The sequence below is a fragment of the Gekko japonicus genome, unplaced genomic scaffold (assembly GCF_001447785.1).
Source record: "Gekko japonicus isolate JY-2015 unplaced genomic scaffold, Gekko_japonicus_V1.1 scaffold1812, whole genome shotgun sequence".
NCBI lineage: Eukaryota > Metazoa > Chordata > Lepidosauria > Squamata > Gekkonidae > Gekko > Gekko japonicus.
In genome coordinates, this window is record NW_015169226.1 from 119,291 (window position 1) to 141,617 (window position 22,327).

Consider the following 22,327-nt stretch of genomic DNA (forward strand, 5'->3'; position numbering starts at 1 on the left):
CTTTTTATTATTATGAAGAGGCTTCATTGAAAGTGACATCTGTGCTGCCAGGTTAAAGCACAGTTTTGTCTCTGTAAATTGGAAAAGCTGCTCTTCGATCAGGGAGCCAGACAAATGGAAAAGGAGTTTGGGGGTTCTAAAGTTCCTCTGGTCCTTTCCTTTGTGCTGAGTTCTCTCCTCTGGCATGTACAAAGAGACCAGGGATTATAAAAGCAGAACAGTTCTAATAGTCTAAAAGTGGGTGGTGGTGGTGGTGGTGCAAACAAACAGAAGCAAAGGTGATGTGTGAATGCCTGAAAGAACAAATGATGATTCTGAAAAGAAGCTTGCCAAGACCCTTGAGCAGATGGGACCAAGTCGCTGCGGAACAGGCAGCTTGGTACTCTGGAGCAGGAGAAATGAGGAAATCAAGATGTCTTCTGGTAGCTTGCTGGGTCCCAGTTCCTATGGTGCATTATTCCAACAACATTTGCACATTTTCTTCCTGATTTCATTTCTGTGCACACAGATGCTCTGAGTTTCTCTTCCTTTAAAAAACAGACAAAAAACAAAACAAAAAACTCATCACACATAAGCTGAAACAGCCCTTGCACTTTGCCTTTGGGTTTTCCAGCACTGAACAGATGACTTCTTTCCCCTCATGCGATTCTAGCCAAAAAAGTTTCTTGGTTGGAATTATTCTTTTTGCTTACTGTTGATCCTAAGATTATTTTCTCTATGTCTTGACTATCTTTAAAAAGTTCAAGACTAAATATTATAATAAATAAATATCTATCCAGTCCATACCTTTAAAAAAACTTGTTATGACTTATTGTTTTATATTCCAAGCAGTCCAGAGACTAAAATGGTCTATATTAAGCTCCATTCTCTGTGACATAATTTTCAAAGAGGCATCAGGTTGAGAATTTGCACAGGAATCTGCAAGTTTTACTGCAAGTCTCACAGGTCAGGAAGGATCATTTACTGCAGGATACTTGGGCTCGGTCCATGGCAAGTTCTCCTGTAGCAGCCCCATTTAAATGAATAGGAATCGTACAAGAGCAGGGCAAATTGCCATGTGATATCAAGACAGCTACAATCCTTTTCAGACATTATCTCCATGACACCATGAGCTCAGCAACTGCATATATTAAAAGTAGGGTTGACAGACCTCCCAGTGGAGGCAGGGTCCCCTGCTGCCAGGCTCTGCCCCCAGCTGCTGTTCAGCTGCCTGGCAGCGGGGCTTACCAGTAGAAAGAGGAAGGCCCAGGCCATGTCACTGACATCGCACAAGAACTGACATCACCACACCAGCAACATCTGGATGATGCTCTGGTATTTTAGGCAAAAACTCTATGGTAGAAGCGGTTTTTACCATACAGTTTCTGCCCAAATACCAGAGTGACACAGCAACATTGCAGCTTGATGATGTCACTTCCTGTGCAAAGTCAGCAACACCACCTGGGCCTTCCTGTTTCTCCTGGTAAGTCCCCCCATCCCTCGCCAGACCTTGCAACCCCAATTAGGAGCTCATACTACCCACTAGGTTCCTGATGTGTGTGGTCACCATATCGTTTGAACAGGTGCAGTGTGTATTTTGCACATGCAACTTTGGTATATTCAAACCACAACCCTGAAAAATCCACTGATAAATGTGTAGGTACCAAATTTGTGTGTACACACAAAGTTATGTGTATTGTCTGGGTTCAGACAACACACTTATTAGAAGGATCTACACATGGTTAGCCCTTACCAGGGTAGCTCAGGATAACCCAATCTCGTCAGACCTTGGAAGTAAAAGCAAAGTTGGCCCTGACCTGTATTTGCATGGGAGACCTCCATGGGAGACCTCCAGGGTCACAACACAGAGGCAGGCAATGGCAAACCACCTCTGAACATCTCTTGCCTTGAAAATCCTACGGGGTTGCCATAAGTCAGCTGTGACTTGATGGCACTTTCCACCACCACACATGGTTGGAAGGTGTTCTGGTACATGTTGATGTAATGACTGAAAAGGTCTTACCCAAGTATGTTAAGTGTACTCAAATTCCAATACTATGCAATCTGCACTTGCAATCCTTGTGGGGGCAGGATGAGGGTAGGAATGGCTGTTTGAACTGGATCAAGCCTTCTTTTTTAACAAATGTGATTGTGTGAATTGTTTGCAAGCTTCTTTGTCTTCCCGGTAGCAAGGTGCATGTCTGAAGCTGAGCCAGAAATAGCAGCCAACAGAACAGATTCCTCTCCTTGAGCTCTAGCAGCCAGGCTCTTTCCTTGCCCCATCCCTTGCATCTCTCAAAGGAATTTACAGGCTTCCACCCAACATAGCTTCAAGGATTCCCCTGCTTATTAAATATCTCTGTGCTATGTTTATGACTGAGCAGCTGGAATCACAGAGATTGTGTGTAACTCAAAGACGTCCTCTGAGCTTCCACTCTGTTTCAGGAACAAAGGAAGGACAGGAGCCTGTGAGGAAGGGGCCCTCCTGGGCAGTATCAGACAATCCATGGGAAGAGAAGGAGCCCCTGGACAGAAGCACAAACAGCCTACAACAAAAGCTTCTTCAGTTAATCTCCCTCCAGCCTACGTTATGTTGAGCAGAGCACATAGGGCACGGCAGAATTTGCACTGAGCTGCTGCTGAGGACATAAAGTTCACAAGGAACTTGCTTTTCTCTGTAGTAAAGAAATAGGCTTCCCTTATTTAAAGGAACTGCATTCAGGATGGGATAGAATAATTCTGCATTCTAATCTAACTAGCTATACTAGGAGGATGGACCCGGAGGGTTACCAGCTCTGGACTGGGAAATACCTGGAGATTTTTGGGGGGTGGGAAGCCTTGGGAGGGTGGGGTTTGAAGAAGGGAAAGACCTCAGTGGGGCACCATGCCATAGAGTCTACCCTCCAAAGCAGCCGTTTTCTCCAGGGGAACTAATTTCTGTCATCTGGAGATCAGTTGTAATAGTGGGAGATCTTCAGGGGGGCCCCCTGGAGGTTGGCAACTGTAATAGACAAAGAGGCATGAGGCATGTCCTGCCCTTGTGGTTCCAATATGGAGAGCAGGCCCATAGCTCCAGTGGGGCGTCTCAGGGCTAGGCCCCCCAACTTCCCATTCCGCTCAGGGCCCCCGAATGGCAGCGGGTGCAGGGAAGGAGCCGGGTATTCCTGCGCAGCTATCTGATGCAAGGGTCCAGATTAAATTACCTTTATTTCGATTAGCCAGTGCTCCCTAAGAAATTTAAATGTCCCCTGACCAAAAAAATCCTGGCTACAGGCCTGATGGGGATAGAGAGAGAGTGTGTGTTAGCTGGAAGGAAGGAAGATTCCCTAAGAGTAGCAATCTACACATCAAAGGGGACAGCATCAGAACAGTAGAAAGGAAGGGGGTACACAGCTCCTGACCCATCAATCGCTCAGGCTCTCTATACTCCCCCTCTGAAGTCTGAGGCTAAGAGACAGCTCAGAGTCCTTCCAACCCATTAAATGTAGCATATATCACCTTAATGGAGGACTTTTACTAGGGCCTGAGACTACTGGAGCCCCAGTTTTTATCAGTGCAGGCAACAGAGAGCACAACAGATATACAGTATCCCACTGCAGACATTCCCGGAAAGACCGAGCATATCTGTACTGCAGGTTTAAGCAGGTTTGTGATGCCCCTGGAATTCTGGGAACTGGTAAGGAGTGAATGCTAAAGATTTTTAACAAAGGCGTTTCAAAAGCTCACCAAACTACAGCTCCCAGATACATTTTTCCCCTGCAGAGGGAGGATCATGATAGCTAAAAAGTGCTATAAACTGATAAGTGTGCAGTATAGATTGTCCACTGGATTTTCCTGGATGTCTAAACAGCGCCAGACATACACTTAATGTACCCACGACATTAATGATGATAGATGTTAAGTCCGGCGCTTAACAATGAGTCGGAGAGTGATTTCAGTAAAAGACTCAAGTTTATTCAGCTCTTTCTTCACTTCTTCGACACGGTACAACATCTGATAGCCCGAACAGTTTGCCCATTGAAACTGCCCGGTATTTAAACATTCCCGGCTAACATAGCCACTCCCACTATACACATAACAACCTATCAGGTTGAGCGCATAAGGACCAATCACAAACGTTCCCGCTTGCAGCTTGCTTGAATGTGATTGGGTCGTGAGTCTTGGACTAGAATCCTCTGTCCAAGACGAAGCTTAACATTGCTTCCCTATGTGATGATTCACATAAAACCTCCTGTACTCATGGCAGCTAAACATTAATGATGATAGACAATGTAAGCAGCCAGCAAATTTTCTTGATTAATCTGGGTTTAAGCAGCCAATTCTAACTCAGATTGCTGCCTTAATTTCCAACGTGCTCTAATTTCAAACACTTGCCTGATATTTGGCAGTCCTCTGCTTGAATCTGTGCTGTATGTCCAGGAGGCTCTTCAGATATGAATCAATGGCTGAAGAAACAGAAACCCTAAATGGTGCCAGATCAAAGAGCTTTTGTCAAGGGGATTTCCAGATGCAGCAAAGTCTCCTGTTTTGCCTGTGGAATTATAAAATAAAAGGGCAGCATTTCAGATCTGTCCCACTTTGTTTTTGTTAAATGGGCTTAGTATTCTTCACAGATGCTGAAGTTGCTATGATAAGAATTCCCATGCTGGGTCACTCTAATGGTGCAGCATCTAGTGTTTGCTGACTGTAGCCACGCAGATGCTTTGGGGGGTTTCGTGTCCATGGCAAGGTCATCCCACATTGTAAATCCGCAGCACCTGGTATTCAGAAATATACTTTTGCTGAGCATGGACTTTACTGGGGAGGGTATATCCCATCATGTCTAATAGCAACAATGGATCCACCTTCCATGAAGAGGTGCCATTTTAGGTTTCATAGGGAGAGATTTCGGGGTGGAGAAGACCCTGTACCTTCTAAAGGCCAGTTGTTGGGTATATTCAAAGTTACATTGTGAAAAATAATACATTTTAAGTTTGCTTGTTCTGGTTCTTTTTATATCCCATAATAAATATAGCAATGATCTCAGAATGAGAGAGGGGGTGGTCATCCCAGCTTTGAAACAGGCTGTCAGATGTCCACTTCTAAACAAGTCTACCCTCGACCTAGGAGATCTCCATAGCTATCAACCAGCCTCAAATGTTCCATTCCTGAGTAAGGTGATTGAACAGGTGTGGCTGAACAACTTCAAGCTTCCCTAGATGAGGCAAATCGTTGAGATCCTTCCCAATCTTGTTTAAAGCCTGGTGGCTGACTGGCTTCGGGAGACAGACAGAGAGAGGGCAACTCTGTTGATTCTTCCAGACATCTCAGCAACTTTTGATGCCATCAGTTACCAGCCTCAAATGTTCCATTCCTGAGTAAGGTGATTGAACAGGTGTGGCTGAGCAACTTCAAGCTTCCCTAGATGAGACAAATCGTTGAGATCCTTTCCAATCTTGTTTAAAGCCTGGTGGCTGACCGGCTTCGGGAGATAGACAGAGAGAGTACAACTCTGTTCATTCTTCCAGACATCTCAGCAACTTTTGATGCCATCAGTTATGAGATCCTTCTGGATTGCTTTTCCAGGCTGAGATTGGGAGGCACTGTTCTGAGGTGGTTCTGGTCCTACCTGGACCGCTGCTCAACCCCTTGGCCTTTGGCCTGTGGGGTCTCACAGGTTCTATCTCAGCCCCTGTTCTCTGCAACTGGAGGCGGTTTGGGAGTGGGTGCAGACTAATAAACCGAATTAATTCTGACAAAATGGAAGTGCTGAGCAGGTGGTCTGACCCGAGATTTAAAGTGCCACCCATTCTAGTTGGGGTTACACTCCCCTTGAAGAAACAGATACATAGTCTGTGGGTGCACTTGGACCCAGACCTACTGCAGGATAAATATCAAATAGGAACCTTTTTAAAAAAGCAAAGCGATTTTTGAATTTGTCATGTGAACTTACGATATAGGCCCAAGTAACTGTTCTGTAACAATAGCGTATAGTACTAATGTGTTGGACAGGGATGTAGGTGATTCTTGGACATAATTACTGTGATCCAGAAGGGAGGGGGTAGAGTAGACTGACTGTGCAGATCACATGAACACACAGCTCTGCCTTAAATTGTGTCCGACCACTGTCCTGTCAAGGTCAGGTGTCTACTCTGACTGGCAGCAGCTCTTAGGACTCTGGGGTCTTTCATGTCCCCTACTACCTGATCCTTTTAATTGCGGGTGCCAAGGACTGAACCTAGGGCCTTCTGGATGCCAAACAAATGCTCTGACATCGACTCATGGTCCCTCCCCTGCCATCCTCTGGTTCCATATAGTTATCTAGCAACTCTTTGCTCTCTTTGAGTGTCTTCGCTTTTACGTCTTATGGGAAGATGGGAAGAAGTGACTCTTAATAGTAAGTTAATGGAAGAAGTGACCTTGCCTATTTTGAAGGAGAAGAATTTCATATATTCACTCTGCCCATGCCGCTCATGATTTTATAAGTTTTGTACTGTACTTCCACAGGCATCTGTTTTTGTCAGCGAAAAGGCCCAACTGTGCAAGCTTTTCACCGCTGATTTTATTCATCTTCATTAGGCTTTTACTCCTCTTTACATCACTGAATTTTATTTGTATAACGTGACAGGCTTTATTGCTTCTTTGCTGCAAGCCACGTTAAAGGTTATAAATACTTGAATAAGTAATAATGTTCTTCTTAAGGAAGCCAATATTCCCATAAGTTACTTTAGCTGCAAGTATCATCGCAACACAATTTTTTTCGGTTAACTCCACTAATATATTACAGAACGTGTGGCCTGGCATATATAACTAAAGGTCTTCCACATGAGATGCCCTGTCATAAGAGCAGAACCAGAGAGTGCTGCTGTAGAGTAATAGCTAAGAAATGGAACTGTGAATGGAGAAGTTCCCTTTCTTGCCTCATCCAGGAACTCAGCAGATGACATTTTGTTGTCCCTGCACCTGAGAAGGAACACAAGACACATGACTTGGGTTTAATAAGACCACAGATTTCTTGACAGAACTAAAACATTTTAAATTAATCCATACTGAAAAGAAAACATCATTTATTTTAATGTTCCACATGCCCCTCTATCCAGTGGCCATTTTGTACTCGTGTCTACATTGGGCCTACGGCAGGTATTCTTACTGCCCGTTCTAGTTACCCTACTGGTAAGTTGTGCTGTCATGACCTCTGATCCACAAGCCCCTGTAATCAGATGTGTAGCATGTACAGATTAACTGTTTTTTATCAGTAATGAAGGAGAAAGTACTCTGCATGTGCTCAGAAGCATTTCCTTCTTTCCTTCTTGCTTCATGTGGTCCAGGACAGAGACCATGCCTTGCAGTTAGGCTTCAGGCCTAAATCTATATGTGAGCCAATCTGGCCTTCACCCTTCTGCCAGCCATACTTCCCAGTCATTTTTCCAAATAAATGCGCAGATAATACATTCTTTTTGAAAACTGACAAATTATTCAAACATTTGTAAGCTAGGCATTTATAGAATGTCATAGAAACAGATGCTGCACTCACAGGGTATCCCCACCCCCATAAAAATTAGGTGTGAGGGCGTTCAGTTCCACAAAAAGAGGTGGTGTGACCATGGAGAGAGAGGATGTTCCTTCCATTCACATAACTCCCAATGTCTCGAGTGGCTCTGCCCTAAATCCTAAGGAAATAACAATGCAAGAATATCCAGGATAAAGAGAGGGGGAGGGCACAAGGGGATTTATATCTGCTAATGGCCTGGCATCAGCTGGGAAGAAACCCATTGCATGAATGCAGGCAGGTGACTCGGTTAGCTGCCGCTTCAAAGGCACTTAGGGATGTAATCCCTGTGAAGAGACAGCCTGCTCCCTTCGCAAAAGTGCAGCTCATACAAGTGTCTGATCTTCAGGAGCTCCATGGCAACGGCTCCACTGAGATTTGCAGGAACAAATTCTCTCTTTCTCACTTCCGAGGGTGAAATTACATTTATGTACTTGATATGTGGGCAAAATACCCAATTTTTACTCTTCTAATTTTACCTTTTTCAGGCAATCTCCCAACTGGAATATCCACGCATAAGTTTTCAAGTTGGCTAACCCAAGGTTTAGAATAACATTTTTTAATTACACCCCCCCCCCATTCACTTGCATCTGATTAAGTGGCTTTTGTAGTTTTTATTGAAAGTGGGGAACGTGTCCTTTTCCCCAGGGTCAGAAATGACTTTTCTTATTACTATTTTATGAGGTATTTGTTCTGTTTCCTGATTGCTGTCCTTTATTATGAAGGCAATCTGATGATAGGCATCTTCGACCAGCCTGCCTGTGGTCTGTGGTATGGAAGGACAGGCAGCTAGCTATGTTTTTTCATTTGTCTATGTGTTGGGAATGTTCACTGGGTACTACCCAGTCCAGAATAGTGCAACTTAGGTGCAACTTACTACATCCAGGTTGTGACTGGTCACTCATGTTGTGTGTGGGTGTTATTTAATGTGCTATATGTGGCGGAAATGCCCTCCCATTTAAAAGCATCTCCATCCAAAATCTTTCTGTTCTCCAGGCAAAGCATCCTTCTGGTGCCTTGCTTGAATCAGTCCCTTTCCCCCCCACCTCTTCTGACCTGGACTACATGCACTGTGACTCCTTAGTACCCAGTATGAGACTTCCACAATCCTCCTCCTCATTTGTATATAAACCCAGTTTGGCCAGGCTGTCTTTACAGGGGGAAAATAACTTATCTCTGTGGCAAAACTTCTCTCTGTGGCAAAACCCAAATACCTGATTTTGATGGTGCTGATGTATAACATTATTATTTTTTGTGCTTTCAATGCCAATAAAGGTTTTGTGTGTTTATAACATTATTCTACCCTTCCTTCAAGTCGCTCAGGATGGCATACATCATTCTCTATCTCCTCCATTTTTTCCCTCACAACAACTCTGTAAAGTAGGTTAGGCTGAGAGAGTGTGCCTGATCCAAGGTCACCTAGCAAGCTTCCATGGCACAGTAAGTAGCTGAACCTGGTTCTCCTGTATTCTAGCCTGATAATCTGACTACTTTATTTATAATTGTTCACTTGAGTTGCTCAGTGAGGGAGCACATGGGCACCAAACCCTGCCAAGTGCCAGTCCTTCTCTGATGAAAGGCACACCATCAGAGAGGCCACGATCCGCTACTAAATCATGGGTTCTATGCTTCATAAATGAGACCATCCGCATCTCTTTGCACTGTTCTTTACTGAGAGCCAGCATGATATAGGGGTTAGAGTGTTGGGCTACTATTTCGGAGAAACAGGTTCAAATCCCCACTCTGCTACAGAAGCTCAGGCCAGTCACATATTCTCAGCCTAACCTACCTCACAGGGCTGTTGTGAGGATATAATGGAGAAGAATTATGTAAGCAACACTGGATCTTCAGTGGGCAGAAAGTTGGAGTGCAAATGAAGCAAATAAATAAATACATAAATAAATAGATGATGACACATTGCATCCCATGGTGGAATATCAATATTGCCAATTTGCCGGGTGTTATGTTGGCACGACAGGTTGTGAATTTAACTTCTGAAGAAAGAACCTGTGTGAGCAGAGTAGAACAGCCCTGTTTTCATCATCTGTGCCTGGACAGCTACCCCTCTGTTTTTGTGTGCAGCCAGTGGAGCCCTATCGAAACATTGCCACTTGCTGATGCTTGAGAAGATGCCTTGGAATGGACCTTGGGCCAGTCACGGTTTCTCTCAGAACACTCTCAGCTCCACCTACCTCACAAGATGTCTGTTGTGGGGGGTGGAAGGGAAAGGTGATTGTAAGCTGCTTTAGGGCTCCTCAGGGTAGAGAAAAGTGGGATATAAAAACCTACTCATCTTCATCTTCATTGTCCTGTTCTGTTCAGTTTGCATAGAATGTTGCCCTCCCATGATTTCAAAAATCCAGCTGCTCTATGCAAAAGAGTTGTGTGACTGTGGTAAACCTCTGTGACAAGCAGAGGTCATTTCGGGGGGGATTTATGTAAGCAACACTGGATCTTCAGTGGGCAGAAAGTTGGAGTGCAAATGAAGCAAATAAATAAATACATAAATAAATAGATGATGATGCATTGCATCTCATGGTGGAACATCAATATTGCCAATTTGCCAGGTGTTATGTTGGCACGACAGGTTGTGAATTTAACTTCTGAAGAAAGAACCATTGTGAGCAGAGTAGAACAGCCCTGTTTTCATCATCTGTGCCTGGACAGCTACCCCTCTGTTTTTGTGTGCAGCCAGTGGAGCCCTATCGAAACATTGCCACTTGCTGATGCTTGAGAAGATGCCTTGGAATGGACCTTGGGCCAGTCACGGTTTCTCTCAGAACACTCTCAGCTCCACCTACCTCACAAGATGTCTGTTGTGGGGGGTGGAAGGGAAAGGTGATTGTAAGCTGCTTTAGGGCTCCTCAGGGTAGAGAAAAGTGGGATATAAAAACCTACTCTTCTTCATCTTCATCGTCCTGCTCTGTTCAGTTTGCATAGAATGTTGCCCTCCCATGATTTCAAAAACCCAGCGGCTCTATGCAAAAGAGTTGCGTGACTGTGGTAGACCTCTGTGACAAGTCTTCTGAGCTTGGGAATGGACAATACTTTGGTGTTAGAGGTGGTAAAATAGGAACATCTCTGTCTGGAGTACATCCTCATTTATTTTGTCTCACTATCATGTTTAGGGTGATGAAGGTTTTGTATATAGATTGAATTTGTTTATACTGCCTTCCTCCCCAATGGGGACCCAAAGCAGCTTACATCATTCTTGATCTCCATTTTTTCCTCACTACAACCCTTCTTCATAGCTGAAGAAGTGAGCAGTACAACATATTTTGTTAGTCTTTAAGGTGCTACTGGACTCTTGCTATTTTGTACTACAACCCTTTGAGGAAGGTTAGGCTGAAAGTGTGTGACCAGCCCAGGGTCACCCAGCCAGCTTCCATAGAAGAGTAAGGATTAGAATTTGAGTGTCTTAGATCTGAGTCAGATACTCTAACCCCTATACAACCACTACACCACAGTGGCTCTGAGAAGTTGTTAAACCTCCTTTGTTTTGCAAAGGAGGAAAAGGTATTTAGCTACCCTCTGTCTGAGGTACCTCTGTTCGAAGCATGACAAAAACTTGCAAAATCCATTTACCAGAGATAGAAGTGGAAAGAGCAGACACACAGAGCCCCTTCAACTCAGAAAACAAAAGGCTCATCTGTTGTCAGCCTTAGTCATACTTTCTGTGAAGGCTTTAAAGAAGATTGAAGAATCAACAGATTAATTTGGCTGCTTGGGGAAAAGATGCATCAAGAGTTGTAAGCCACATCACTGTTGGCAGTTTTTGCCAGTGGCTGCGATCACACTAGCAGTTACAGCTGATATTGTTGTGGTACCTTTGTGGATGTAAAGAGCATGACTAGACAACAACATCTGCCTTCCGTGCCCCAGTCGTCGGCACCTGGGTCCGGCGCATCCTGGAAGCGGCATTTACCTACACCAGGGAAAGTTTGGTCTTTACATATGTCAGTGATTCCAACCCACATTTCCTGACATCTGAACCCACCCTGTTGCAAAGTCAAGCCATTTGGGAAGTCTGATCCTTCCCTTCCGTTTCTACCTCCTTTGGGTTTGTTTTTTTAAATCACATAGCTACATGCAGATAAGCACATAATCACCCCGGCATTGTCAAATTACCATGGCCAAGTAGTCATTCTGGACTGGGAGTCCCCGGAGGAGTTGTTTTCAAGCAACAAATCCCCCCCCCCAAAAAAACCCTCTCTCCTATTTCTGTATCAGAGTTGCTATTTGAGAGCATCCCATGATTGACTCAAGGGTAAATGCACTGAAGTTGATTGGGCTACTCTCATATAAATCTGCACTTTGTCCCCCATGTATTCCAAGGAAGAGAGGTGAAGGGAAAGAGACTGAGGGGCCAGCGTACTTGGCAGAATGATTGTGGAGCTGTCAAAAAGGATCTGGAGCTTCGGATACATGCTTATGCACATGGGGGAAAGACAAAAAAAAAGATGCTGCAACAATCTGAATGACCGACCATGGACCGAGCACATGGCGAAGCCAGTTCAGGGTGGGATGTCTCATCAAAACTTCCTGCAGCTATTTAAACCACCACAAATAGAGGTGCAGCCAAATCGCACCAAGCCTCCAGTGTGACCGCAGCCTATATCTCTTTAATGAACCTTGGGGCCCAATATCTCTCTGCCTTACAGTTCACTCTTAGCATCTCTGTCCAATCAGGTGGAAATTCCATTTTGACCTTTCCTCCAAAGAGAATTTATGTGCAAAACAGAGCATACAAAAGACCTGTTTTTGCCATAGCAAAACTTGTTTGAGGTAAAATAAAACCTCAATTAAACAACAGGTGGTGTTTTGCTTAACAAAATTGTGTTTTTGCATTGGAGTTGCTAGCTTAAATTTCAAAAACTAGTATACATTTTGAGCTATGGAATTATTCTTCCTCTTCCATTAAGCTGTAGCATTCTGGAAGAATGGACTTCCTTTAAGGTCTTTGCTGATGTGATGCTAATATGGAAAATCCTACTCCAGATTAAAACTGGGACAGTGAAAAAACTTGCTTCTGCACTCCCAGTTAACAATGCAAGCTAAAATCTGATAATCAAGAACTGAAAGAATAGAGATCTGCTGTTAGACCACTCCTTATTGTCTGCCTACAAGAGACTTATCAAAGGACTGCACAGCAGTAACTGCTCTGTTCAGAGTCTTGAACACAAACTCCTAAACGGCATCTAATTTGTATTCCATTTTTTAATCACTTAAGGGGATTAGAGTTCTCTGGACAGTGGACATCAAAGGAGACTGGAGCTCTGGTTTTCTGTGCACGTGGATATTCACTGCTTGGGGCCTGGCACTTTAAAAAATGAAAATTCCTTTGTCCAGTCCTTCCTTTGCCTGCATTACAGTTGATTAATCTTCTGTAAAGCACTGGCCTTGGACTGAAGAGTTTTTTCTCTTGCTGATTGCTTTGTTCTGCCAGGGTTCTCATCTACGGAAACCCCTGGTTGTTTCCCTAAAAAAATCACCCTTGCCTCAGCAAGGCAGACTAGAATCCCCCTTACATAAATAGTGTCCAAGGCAGTCACAGAGTAACGGCTCTTTGTCACCCTGTTATTGCTATATTAGATTTGCCAGAGTACTGCATTTTTGGGACGTCAATTTGCTCAGAAAATGATATGGCATCATAATGCAAACTTAATTTTGAGGTGTCACTCAAGTTTTGGACTGGATTGGAGGAGGGGTATACTTCTGCAGTCTCTGGTAACTTGTGTGTCTTTAGGATTTGTAAAACAGAAGCCCACAGAACAAAAAGGGGGAAAATGCCAGGCGATAGATGACTGATTTATTATACAAAGTCCCTACGCTTTTCGCCCTGCAGGCTTCATCAGGGGGGGAATCAGAGCATTCAACTAGTGCTGGAACTGTCCACAGCAATGTAAAAAAGAGAAAAGAATGTAATTGCTGTGGACAGTTCCAGCAATAGGTGAATGGTATGCTTCCCCCGATGAAGCCTGCACAGCGAAACACGTAGGGACTTTGTATAATAAAACCTGGCATTTCCCCCTTTTTGTTCTGTTTGCACATTGCTGGGTGCAGCCCAGTTTTTCTTTATTCTCAAAACAGAAGCCCAGCAGCACCTTAAAGCCTAACAACATTTATTTCCCCATGAGCTTTTGTGAGTCAGAGCTCACTTCTTTAGGTGTACGAAGAAGAAATAATTTGGGGGATTCTTATAATGAAAATTACAAGATTTGTGCCTGGTGTAAAATGTTCACAAAAGTGACTGAAATGTCATATGGACTGGAAGAAACTAAAAACCTTGGTGTGAGTTTTGGAAGGAATTTCCTACCAGGTCAGATTGGCAGTGATGTGCTTATTTTTCCTGCCTCCCCATAGTGTGTGGCTTGCTTTACTTCCACATAGACTCACACCTGAGTGAATTACAACTGAACTCTCTACTACAGTTCCTCCTCTATCTCATCTTTGTTTTTCTTAACTGTGAATTTGGCTATGAGTGTTCACATACAGTGGTCACTGCCACACGGGGGGGGGGGCGCGCGGGCAAAGTGCGGCTTTTGAAAGCCGCACCAAAATAGACACACAGCGGCAGGATCATACAGATCCCGTGAGCCGCTGCGCAGTTGCTCCTGCGGCTTTTCGGCCTGAACGGCCGGATCGGGGACGGGTGCGCAATGTTTCCCAGATATTGCGGTGGGATCGCGCCCGTTTGCTGCGCCCCCGATCCGTCCCTCTCCCGGCCCAAAACCTTTCGTGTGACTGGGGCCAGTGTTCATTTCATATGCATCTGACTCACGAAAGCTTATGCTGGAATAAACTCAGTCTCAAAGGTGCCTTTTCCCTGTTTTCCCTGAAACATCAGGAGCACTTGGTCCCCTGGCACCTTTCTGTGGTGTGCATGCTCTCCACTGTGGCACCCTTTTTTTGCAGAGCAGAGACTACTCCGGGAAACTGGTGGTTGCATGAGGCTACTGCTGAGTAGGGGGTTGGCCTGTATACCAACATGGTCCCATCTCTCGAGTCCAGTGGCCCTTATAAGGCCAATGAAGTTTTACTGAAGGTATAAGCTCTCATGTGCACACACACTTCTTCAGATACAGTGAAATGGAAGTTAACCGTCCATACATATAGGTAGAGGGTGAGCAGAAAATTAGCATAAAGCATAATGAAGATGTTTAACAGATTAAAGGACCAAACAGGAACAACAGGCTTAGTTTATATGGTTACCATTTGTTTAGGTTTAATTCTGGGGAGGGGGACATGGTGAAGGAAATAAATATGTCAAAATCGTAAATTGATGGGCAGATGTGTTCTTAACTGAGGGGAGTAATTAACCGAGACCCTGTTATTATGCTCCATGCACCTCCACTCAAGTGCAGAGGCAACAGTACAGCATCCTCTTCTTTGAAGTGGTGCAATGGGCTGTGCAGGGTATCTCCTCTGTCCCCAGACCAGAGAAATACATTCCAATCTACCATTCCAAATTACATTACATTCTACTATTCATTACACTACAATTTACTTTCCAATCCTCTATTCCAAATAAGAAATAAAATAAAGAGGATGTATAGCCCTTCGGGGGGACTGGTGAGAATACAGATGTATTCTCTCTTGCTCCGGATTGCAAGACTAGATCTAATGAGTGGAAATTACAAGGGAGTCGTTACCGGCTAAATATCAGGAGAAACTTCCTAAATGTAAGAGTGGTTGAGCAGTGGAACAGTCTGCCTCGGGAGGTGGTGGATGCTCCTTTGCTGGACGTTTTCAAGCGGAGGCTGGACGACCATCTTTCGGGTATGTAGGGCTATCTTTCAGCTATGCTCCTGCAGAGTGCAGGGGGTTGGACTAGATGACCTGCAAGGTACCTTCCAACTCTATGATTCTATGATTCTAAGGACTGAATGAGGTTAGGATATGTAGTGAGATAAGAAACCAACATCCCTGTTTAAGTCCTGGGGATTCCATTGTTCTGAGTGTGGTAATAACTTGCAACTCAGCAATTTCCCTTTCTAGTCTGTTCCTGAAGTTCCTTTGTAATAAAACAGCTACTTTGAGGCCACCCATTGAGTGTCCTGGAAGGCTGAAATGTTCTCCTGCAGGTTTTTCAGTCTTGTGATTCTTGATGTCAGATTTGTGTCCAATCATCCTTTGGCATAGGGTTTGACCTGTTTGCCCTATGTAGAGAACCGAAGGGCCTTGTTGGCATTTAATGGTATATACAATGTTAGTAGATGAGCAAGTGAATGAGCCTGAGATGGTGGATTTGATGTTGTTAGATCCAGTGATCACGTTGTCTGGGTGTGTGTGGCAGCAAATTGGCATTTGGGTTTATTGCAAGCTCTGGTACCAGGGTCCATGTTCAAGTTAGATGTTACATTATTGTGGGTGAGGAGTTGTTTAAGATTAGGGGGTTGTCTGTGTGCAAGAAAAGGCCTGCCTTCCAATGCTTGTGAAAGAGAACTGTCGTTATTCAGTCGATGATGCGTTGAACTGTTTTGAGTTGAGAGCTGTATGTGACCGCTAGTGGGGTTCTTTTGGGCCTGTCTTGTAACAGGCTTTCTCTGGGTATCATTCTGGCTTTGTTGATCTGTTTCTCTCCCCCCCCCTGACTTTTCCAGAGCTATCTCCCATAGATGCAGAGTAGCAGAATAGGAAAGACCAGTTTTCCCACTGCAGATATGGCACTTTCCAAATACTCCGAAATGCTGTTTATCAGAATATCAGCAGCTTTAGAGCAGTGTAAACATCATGACCAGCCCCCCACTTCAAGGCATCTGTTCCCACTAAAAATGGAATGTCTTCTGAGGAAAGTGGCAGTTGCTGAGCTACTAAATGACTTGACTGATGATGTTTGTTTCAAAACAAACTGTCTGCTGCCAAGTGCCTGTCGATTCTGTCAGGAAGGTGGTTGCTTAGGTTAGCTTGTATTGCATGGAGGGGGAATCATTTTTAAAATGAATAACATTAAAAACAAAAAAGGGGTGTGCATGAGTGTGTGTGTCCATTTGCATGCTCTGAGACAGCGTAAAAGGTGGACGGTAAGCAAGGTACAACGGACCACCTGCTAAAGAGTGGCACTGGGTGCAGATGCATAAGCCACAAATGAACTTGGGTAGAGAAAAGTAGTCTCTGAAGGTATTTTAGGGAACACAACAACCATTTTAGGTGTTTTTTTTTTAAATGAATGCAATACATGCATAAACACTGGTAATACCGTAAAGTATTTTAGCTGTCAAGTACATACGCATTCAGAGAATGTAGGATTTTTTTCTCTTGGATATCTTTTCTCTTTTAATTATATAAATGCTTGAATAAAGAAAGCCCTTGTGGGGAGGGCGGGGTATAAATTTAATAATAATAATTTTTTAAAAGTCTTTGTTATGTGCTTACTGTAGGGGGGAAAACAGATGTTTAACTAGGGGCATTGTTCTATACATCCTGGAAGCCTGCACACAGCATTTTGAGATCCTGTAGATTTTTAATAGGACCTCATTTTTTTTGCATTTCCTGTTCTGTAGGATCAGCAGATGGTGGTGGTTGCTTAGGTTAGCTTGTATTGCATGGAGGGGGAATCATTTTTAAAATGAATAACATTAAAAACAAAAAAGGGGTGTGCATGAGTGTGTGTGTCCATTTGCATGCTCTGAGACAGCGTAAAAGGTGGACGGTAAGCAAGGTACAACGGACCACCTGCTAAAGAGTGGCACTGGGTGCTGATGCATAAGCCAGTGGTCATACCACAAATGAACTTGGGTAGAGAAAAGTAGTCTCTGAAGGTATTTTAGGGAACACAGCAACCATTTCTAGGTGTGTTTTTTAAATGAATGCAATACATGCATAAACGCTGGTAATACCATAAAGTATTTTGGTGGTCAAGTACATACACATTCAGAGAATGTAGGATTTTTTTTCTCTTGGCTATCTTTTCTCTTTTACTCATATAAATGCTTGAATAAAGAAAGCCCTTGTGGGGAGGGCGGGGTATAAATTTAATAATAATAATTTTTTAAAAGTCTTTGTTATGTGCTTACTGTAGGGGGGAAAACAGATGTTTAACTAGGGGCATTGTTCTATACATCCTGGAAGCCTGCACACAGCATTTTGAGAGCCTGTAGATTTTGAATAGGACCTCATTTTCTTTGCATTTCCTGTTCTGTAGGATCAGCAGATGGTGTTCTGCAGTTTGTTTCCTGTTCTGTAGGATCAGCAGAAGGTGTTCTGCAGTTTGTTAGTTTATTAATGCTACTGCTAATAATTGCAATATTTCATAGCACTTTATTTAAATGCTCAAAGCACTTCAGCAATGTAGTGCTTTTGTCACCTTTGTATTACAGAGATCAACTGAGATGAATGAGAGAAATCCGAAAGACAGGGGTTGGCCATAGTCCAGTGGTCGTCAGACCCTGGGTCACGACCCTCAGGTGGGTCATGGAGCCCCACCTGCTGGGTCACGTAGGGCTGCCAGCCTCCAGGTGGGACATGGAGATCTCGTGGAGTTAGAACTGAACTCCAGATGACAGTTCCCCTGGAGAAAATGGCTGTTTTGGAGGGTAGAATCTATGGCATTAATTATACTGTGCTGTAATTATACCCTCCCCTCCCCGAACCCTTGTCTCTCAGGCACTCCTCCCCTCCCAAATCTCCATGAATTTCCTAATGCATCCCTAGCCACAAGCCATTATATTGATGCCATTTTTGGAACAACCTGCTACTAGTATGTATACACAGAGAGAACAAGCAGGCCCGATGCCTCCTGTCTCCTTTTCCATGCACCCTGAGACAAGAAGCGTGACAGCAAGGCAAAGTCACTCAGTAGTGGAGATGATTCCTTTTTTGCATAGCAGGTTCAGAGTTTCTTCTCTTGGCTGTCACCTGAATAATGTCATGTGACTCACTGCCATGAGATAACAACTCACTGGGTGCGTTCAGACGGGGGCCTGCCACGAGATAACAACTCACTGTGTCCCACCCAGCCATTTGGGATGAAAGTAAGTCGGCTGAGTTAGTGTGAGCTAGCTCACAGTTTTTTAGGCTCCATCTCACACATTTTTGTCTTAGCTGAGGAAGGATGGCTCCAGAGCAAACTAATTTATGCAGTAGCCAAATAGCTCACTCACAACTTTAATGCCAGTAGCTCACAAAGTAGAATTTTTGCTCACAAGACTCCACAGCTTAGAGGGGGCATTGGTCCTAGGTCTAGAAAGGTTGAAGAGACCACAATCATAATGAGTTTGTAACTCAGCTCAAACCAGGGACCTCCAGTTCATAGTTTATGTTGCCACAGACCATCGTCTGTCAGAGGTATTGACTGAACAAGCAGCAGGCTTAACAATTAGTTTTATTTTTCAAATTTGCAAAACTTGTACAAGTTCTTCTTTCTCAGCTATATTCTCAGTTCCATCCTTAGAAAAGAGATAACTGAATAGATAGCCCAGAAAAATCTCTGAACAAACTCACAGATTCGATATATACATTTCTATGGGCAATTTCTTCTAACCCCAGAGAAGCGCACTCACCTTATACCATTAAAAGTGACAAATTGGAAGGTTTTGGTATGATCATGTGTTTGGGGGGGCTATATAAGACAGGCACACCCAACACATCCTTGAGTCTTTCAGGTGTGGGTTGTGTGAGGCTATCTAACCTTTCTGAAAGCACTTTGGCAAGAATGTCAGAAACTATTTTATCTTTTTCTCTTAAAGTACACAGGATAAGAGATTATATGTATGTAGTTCTGTTTCTAATTTCATTTACATATGCAAGGATATCTGTATCACTGTGATCCTTTCCTGTGTGCTCATTAGATTAGATTAATTTTAAATAGAAATCTTAAAAAAAAACCATGTATGATCTTTGACTGAGTTACAGGGTTTTCACTTGACTCCTGGAATAAACTAACTTCAGTTAACCAACAGAGACTGGGTATCAGAAAGAATAGCCATCTCAATATAGCTCTGTGATCCAGTGGTTCATGTGTTGCTTTGGAACAGGCAAAGAAGCCCTTCATTTCTATGAGTCTGGAATGCTTCCCTTGCAGGAGCGTTTTACACTCATTACAAAGCCCTTTTTACTCCTTGGCTCTCTAGAACATAAGAACATAAGAGACGCCAATGTTGGATGAGGCCAAAGGCCCATCCAGTCCAACACTCTGTATCACACAGTGGCCAGAAATACCAGTGCTATCAGGAGGTCCACCAGTGGGGCCAGGACATTAGAAGCCATCCCACTGTTGACCCCCCCCCCCCAAGCACCAAGATGACAGAGCATCACTTGCCCCAGAGTCCCTATCTATACCTTGTGGCTAATAGCCACTGATGGATAGAAGATTAACATTTGCCTACAGATCCTAGGCACAGACATAGAGACTGCTGTCACATGAGACACAAATTGTGGCCTTGAGACTCTTGCACTGTTTATCCTGTCTGCCATTGTTGTTATTGAGGAACAGGGAAATAAACTGAGTGTACATTCTAGCCCAGGTAGTTTTCATGTTGACATTATATACCAGTTTAAGCACTGAATGTGAAAATGCAATAGTCTTCTCTTGCCAGCTCCTTCCTGGCCTACCAGTGATCAAGTTGCGGAGGGATTCCCTCGATTTTCTCTCCAACCTCTGTATTAATAATAGGTCAAATACATGCTGGGGTCCTATATGTAGTAATTTCTGGGCCTGCTCTCCCCTGCAGTTCTTTGTGTTTTGTTTTATTTTGTATCTTCTTGTTGTTCTGCAGTTCTTTGTGTTTTGTTTTATTTTGTATCTTCTTGTTGTTCTGCAGTTCTTTGTGTTTTCTTTTATTTTGTATCTTGTCGTTGTTCCTCTACTGTACTCGTTCGTAAACATTGATTTCTATCTCCATATCTTGTTGCCTGCCCCTTTTTCAGACTTGCATGACGATGGGCTATAGCACTGAGTCAGGTTTCCATCAGCTTTTATGAATGTTAACATTCAGTTATTTTTGAAAATGTAACCTTATTTTTAATTATTCTGGGGCCTGGTGATTTTTCTGTGTATCTTTTGTGTGGTTGTCAGAATTGACTAGAGATGCTACCTTCCCACTTATGTAAGATCATAACACGTGTGTTTTTCCCTCTAATTCCACAGCTACAGGAGTGTTGTGACTCCCAGGCGTGCTGGGGCGGCTATTGCTTGCTGCTGGCTGGTCTCCTTCCTTGTGGGGCTGACCCCTATGTTTGGCTGGAACAATTTCAACGAAATGCAACGAAAGGCTAAGGAAGCAAATTCCAGCCAGACAGAGTTCACAGTCAGTTGCCAGTTTGAGAATGTTATCAGCATGGAATACATGGTCTACTTCAATTTCTTTATCTGGGTGTTACCTCCATTGCTCCTCATGCTTCTCATCTACCTGGAGGTCTTCAAGATCATCCGTAGGCAACTTAACAAAAAAGTTGCATCCAGCACAACAGACCCCGAGAAATATTACGGGAAGGAGCTGAAAATTGCCAAGTCCCTTGCCTTGGTTCTCTTCCTGTTCGCAGTCAGCTGGCTGCCCCTGCACATGCGCAACTGCATCAGCTTTTTCTGCACCTCCTGCAAGACCCCTAGCGCCCTTACCTACATTGCTATATTTCTTACCCATGGGAACTCAGCCATGAACCCTATTGTTTACGCCTTTAGGATTAAAAAATTCAGGACCACATTCCTGCAAATCTGGAACCAGTATTTTTGCTGCAAATTGGACAAGAACATGAACAATATTGACAACACTGACATTGCCATCTAGGAAATCAGCCAGGGTCGGGCTGGCCCAGAGCCTTCAAGTCACTCGGGGTGATCTATAAAGCATCCCTTTCATTCTCCAAATGGCCAGATTGGACTTATCTCCATTGTACACAACGCTGCTCTTGGACAGGGCAGGAGAGGCCCTGTGCCAGTCAAGGGCATTATTTATTACTAGCACTATTCATGGTATCATTTGGTATTTTAGGAACTGTTCTTGCGCTCTCTCTCTCTCTCTCTCTCTCTTTTTAATTTTTAAGGTGACACATATTTACGCATTTAAAGGAGAATTATACCAACAGAAAGCTGTGACGTTATCTTTCATTCCAATAAAGAGGAAATCTAGATCTCTGTGGTTTTATTGGGGGGGGGCTGCTTTCTGCTCAGCAGTAGGTAGTTTGTTTTATATTGACCCATTGCCACCTCAAACAGAATATAGATGTTTCACATTATACATAAAAACAGCAGCATTGCAAGAAAAAGATACATTACATTTCAGTGAAACATCAGAAGCCTGCATCCGGTCTACAATCAATAGTAGAAGCATTTAAACAGCTTTGGCAGCTTTAAACTGCAGCTAAAGCAAAACCAAGCACTGACCTGCTAATATCCTTATCTGGACATGCCAATAAATAGTCCATTATTTGAAAGTCTGAGCAATGAGTTTGCCTTTCCAGAAACTGAGGACGGTCTTTCTCAAATATTGAACTTGTGAGTGAATAGTGGAGTGTGCTTTCTATAGCACATTCCTCAAAGTCAAAAAGCCAAAGGAATACCATAGTAGTGCCGTGCTGTACTTTGGTGCACTGTACATCTCCCATTATGGAGCTGCGGTGGCTCAAGTGGTTAAGACGCTGAACTGCAGGCTGTGGAAGGTCAGTAGTTCAGTGGTTCAAGACCCGGGTGCCGCAAGACAGGGTGAGCTCCTGTCTCTAGTTCCAGCTCCTGTCAACCTAGCAGTTCGAAAGCAAGAAATTGCAAGTAGATAAATAGGGACCACTTCGGTGGGAAGGTAACAGCGTTCCGTGCGCCTTGGTGTTTAGTCATGCCGGCCACATGACCACGGAAACGTCTTCGGACAGCGCTGGCTCTTTGGC

The 22,327-nt window shown here is 43.8% G+C and overlaps 1 protein-coding gene across 1 annotated transcript in view; it reads left to right on the forward strand.

Annotated features, from left to right (window-relative positions):
- The window catches only part of LOC107114828 (adenosine receptor A1-like), a 107,590-nt gene extending 86,356 nt beyond the window's left edge, over positions 1-21,234 (forward strand). The window contains exon 2 of the mRNA XM_015416422.1: positions 20,595-21,234. Within this exon, the coding sequence (XP_015271908.1) occupies positions 20,595-21,234 (640 nt within the window). The remainder of the gene's footprint in view (positions 1-20,594) is intronic.
- The last annotated feature ends 1,093 nt before the right edge of the window (positions 21,235-22,327 follow it).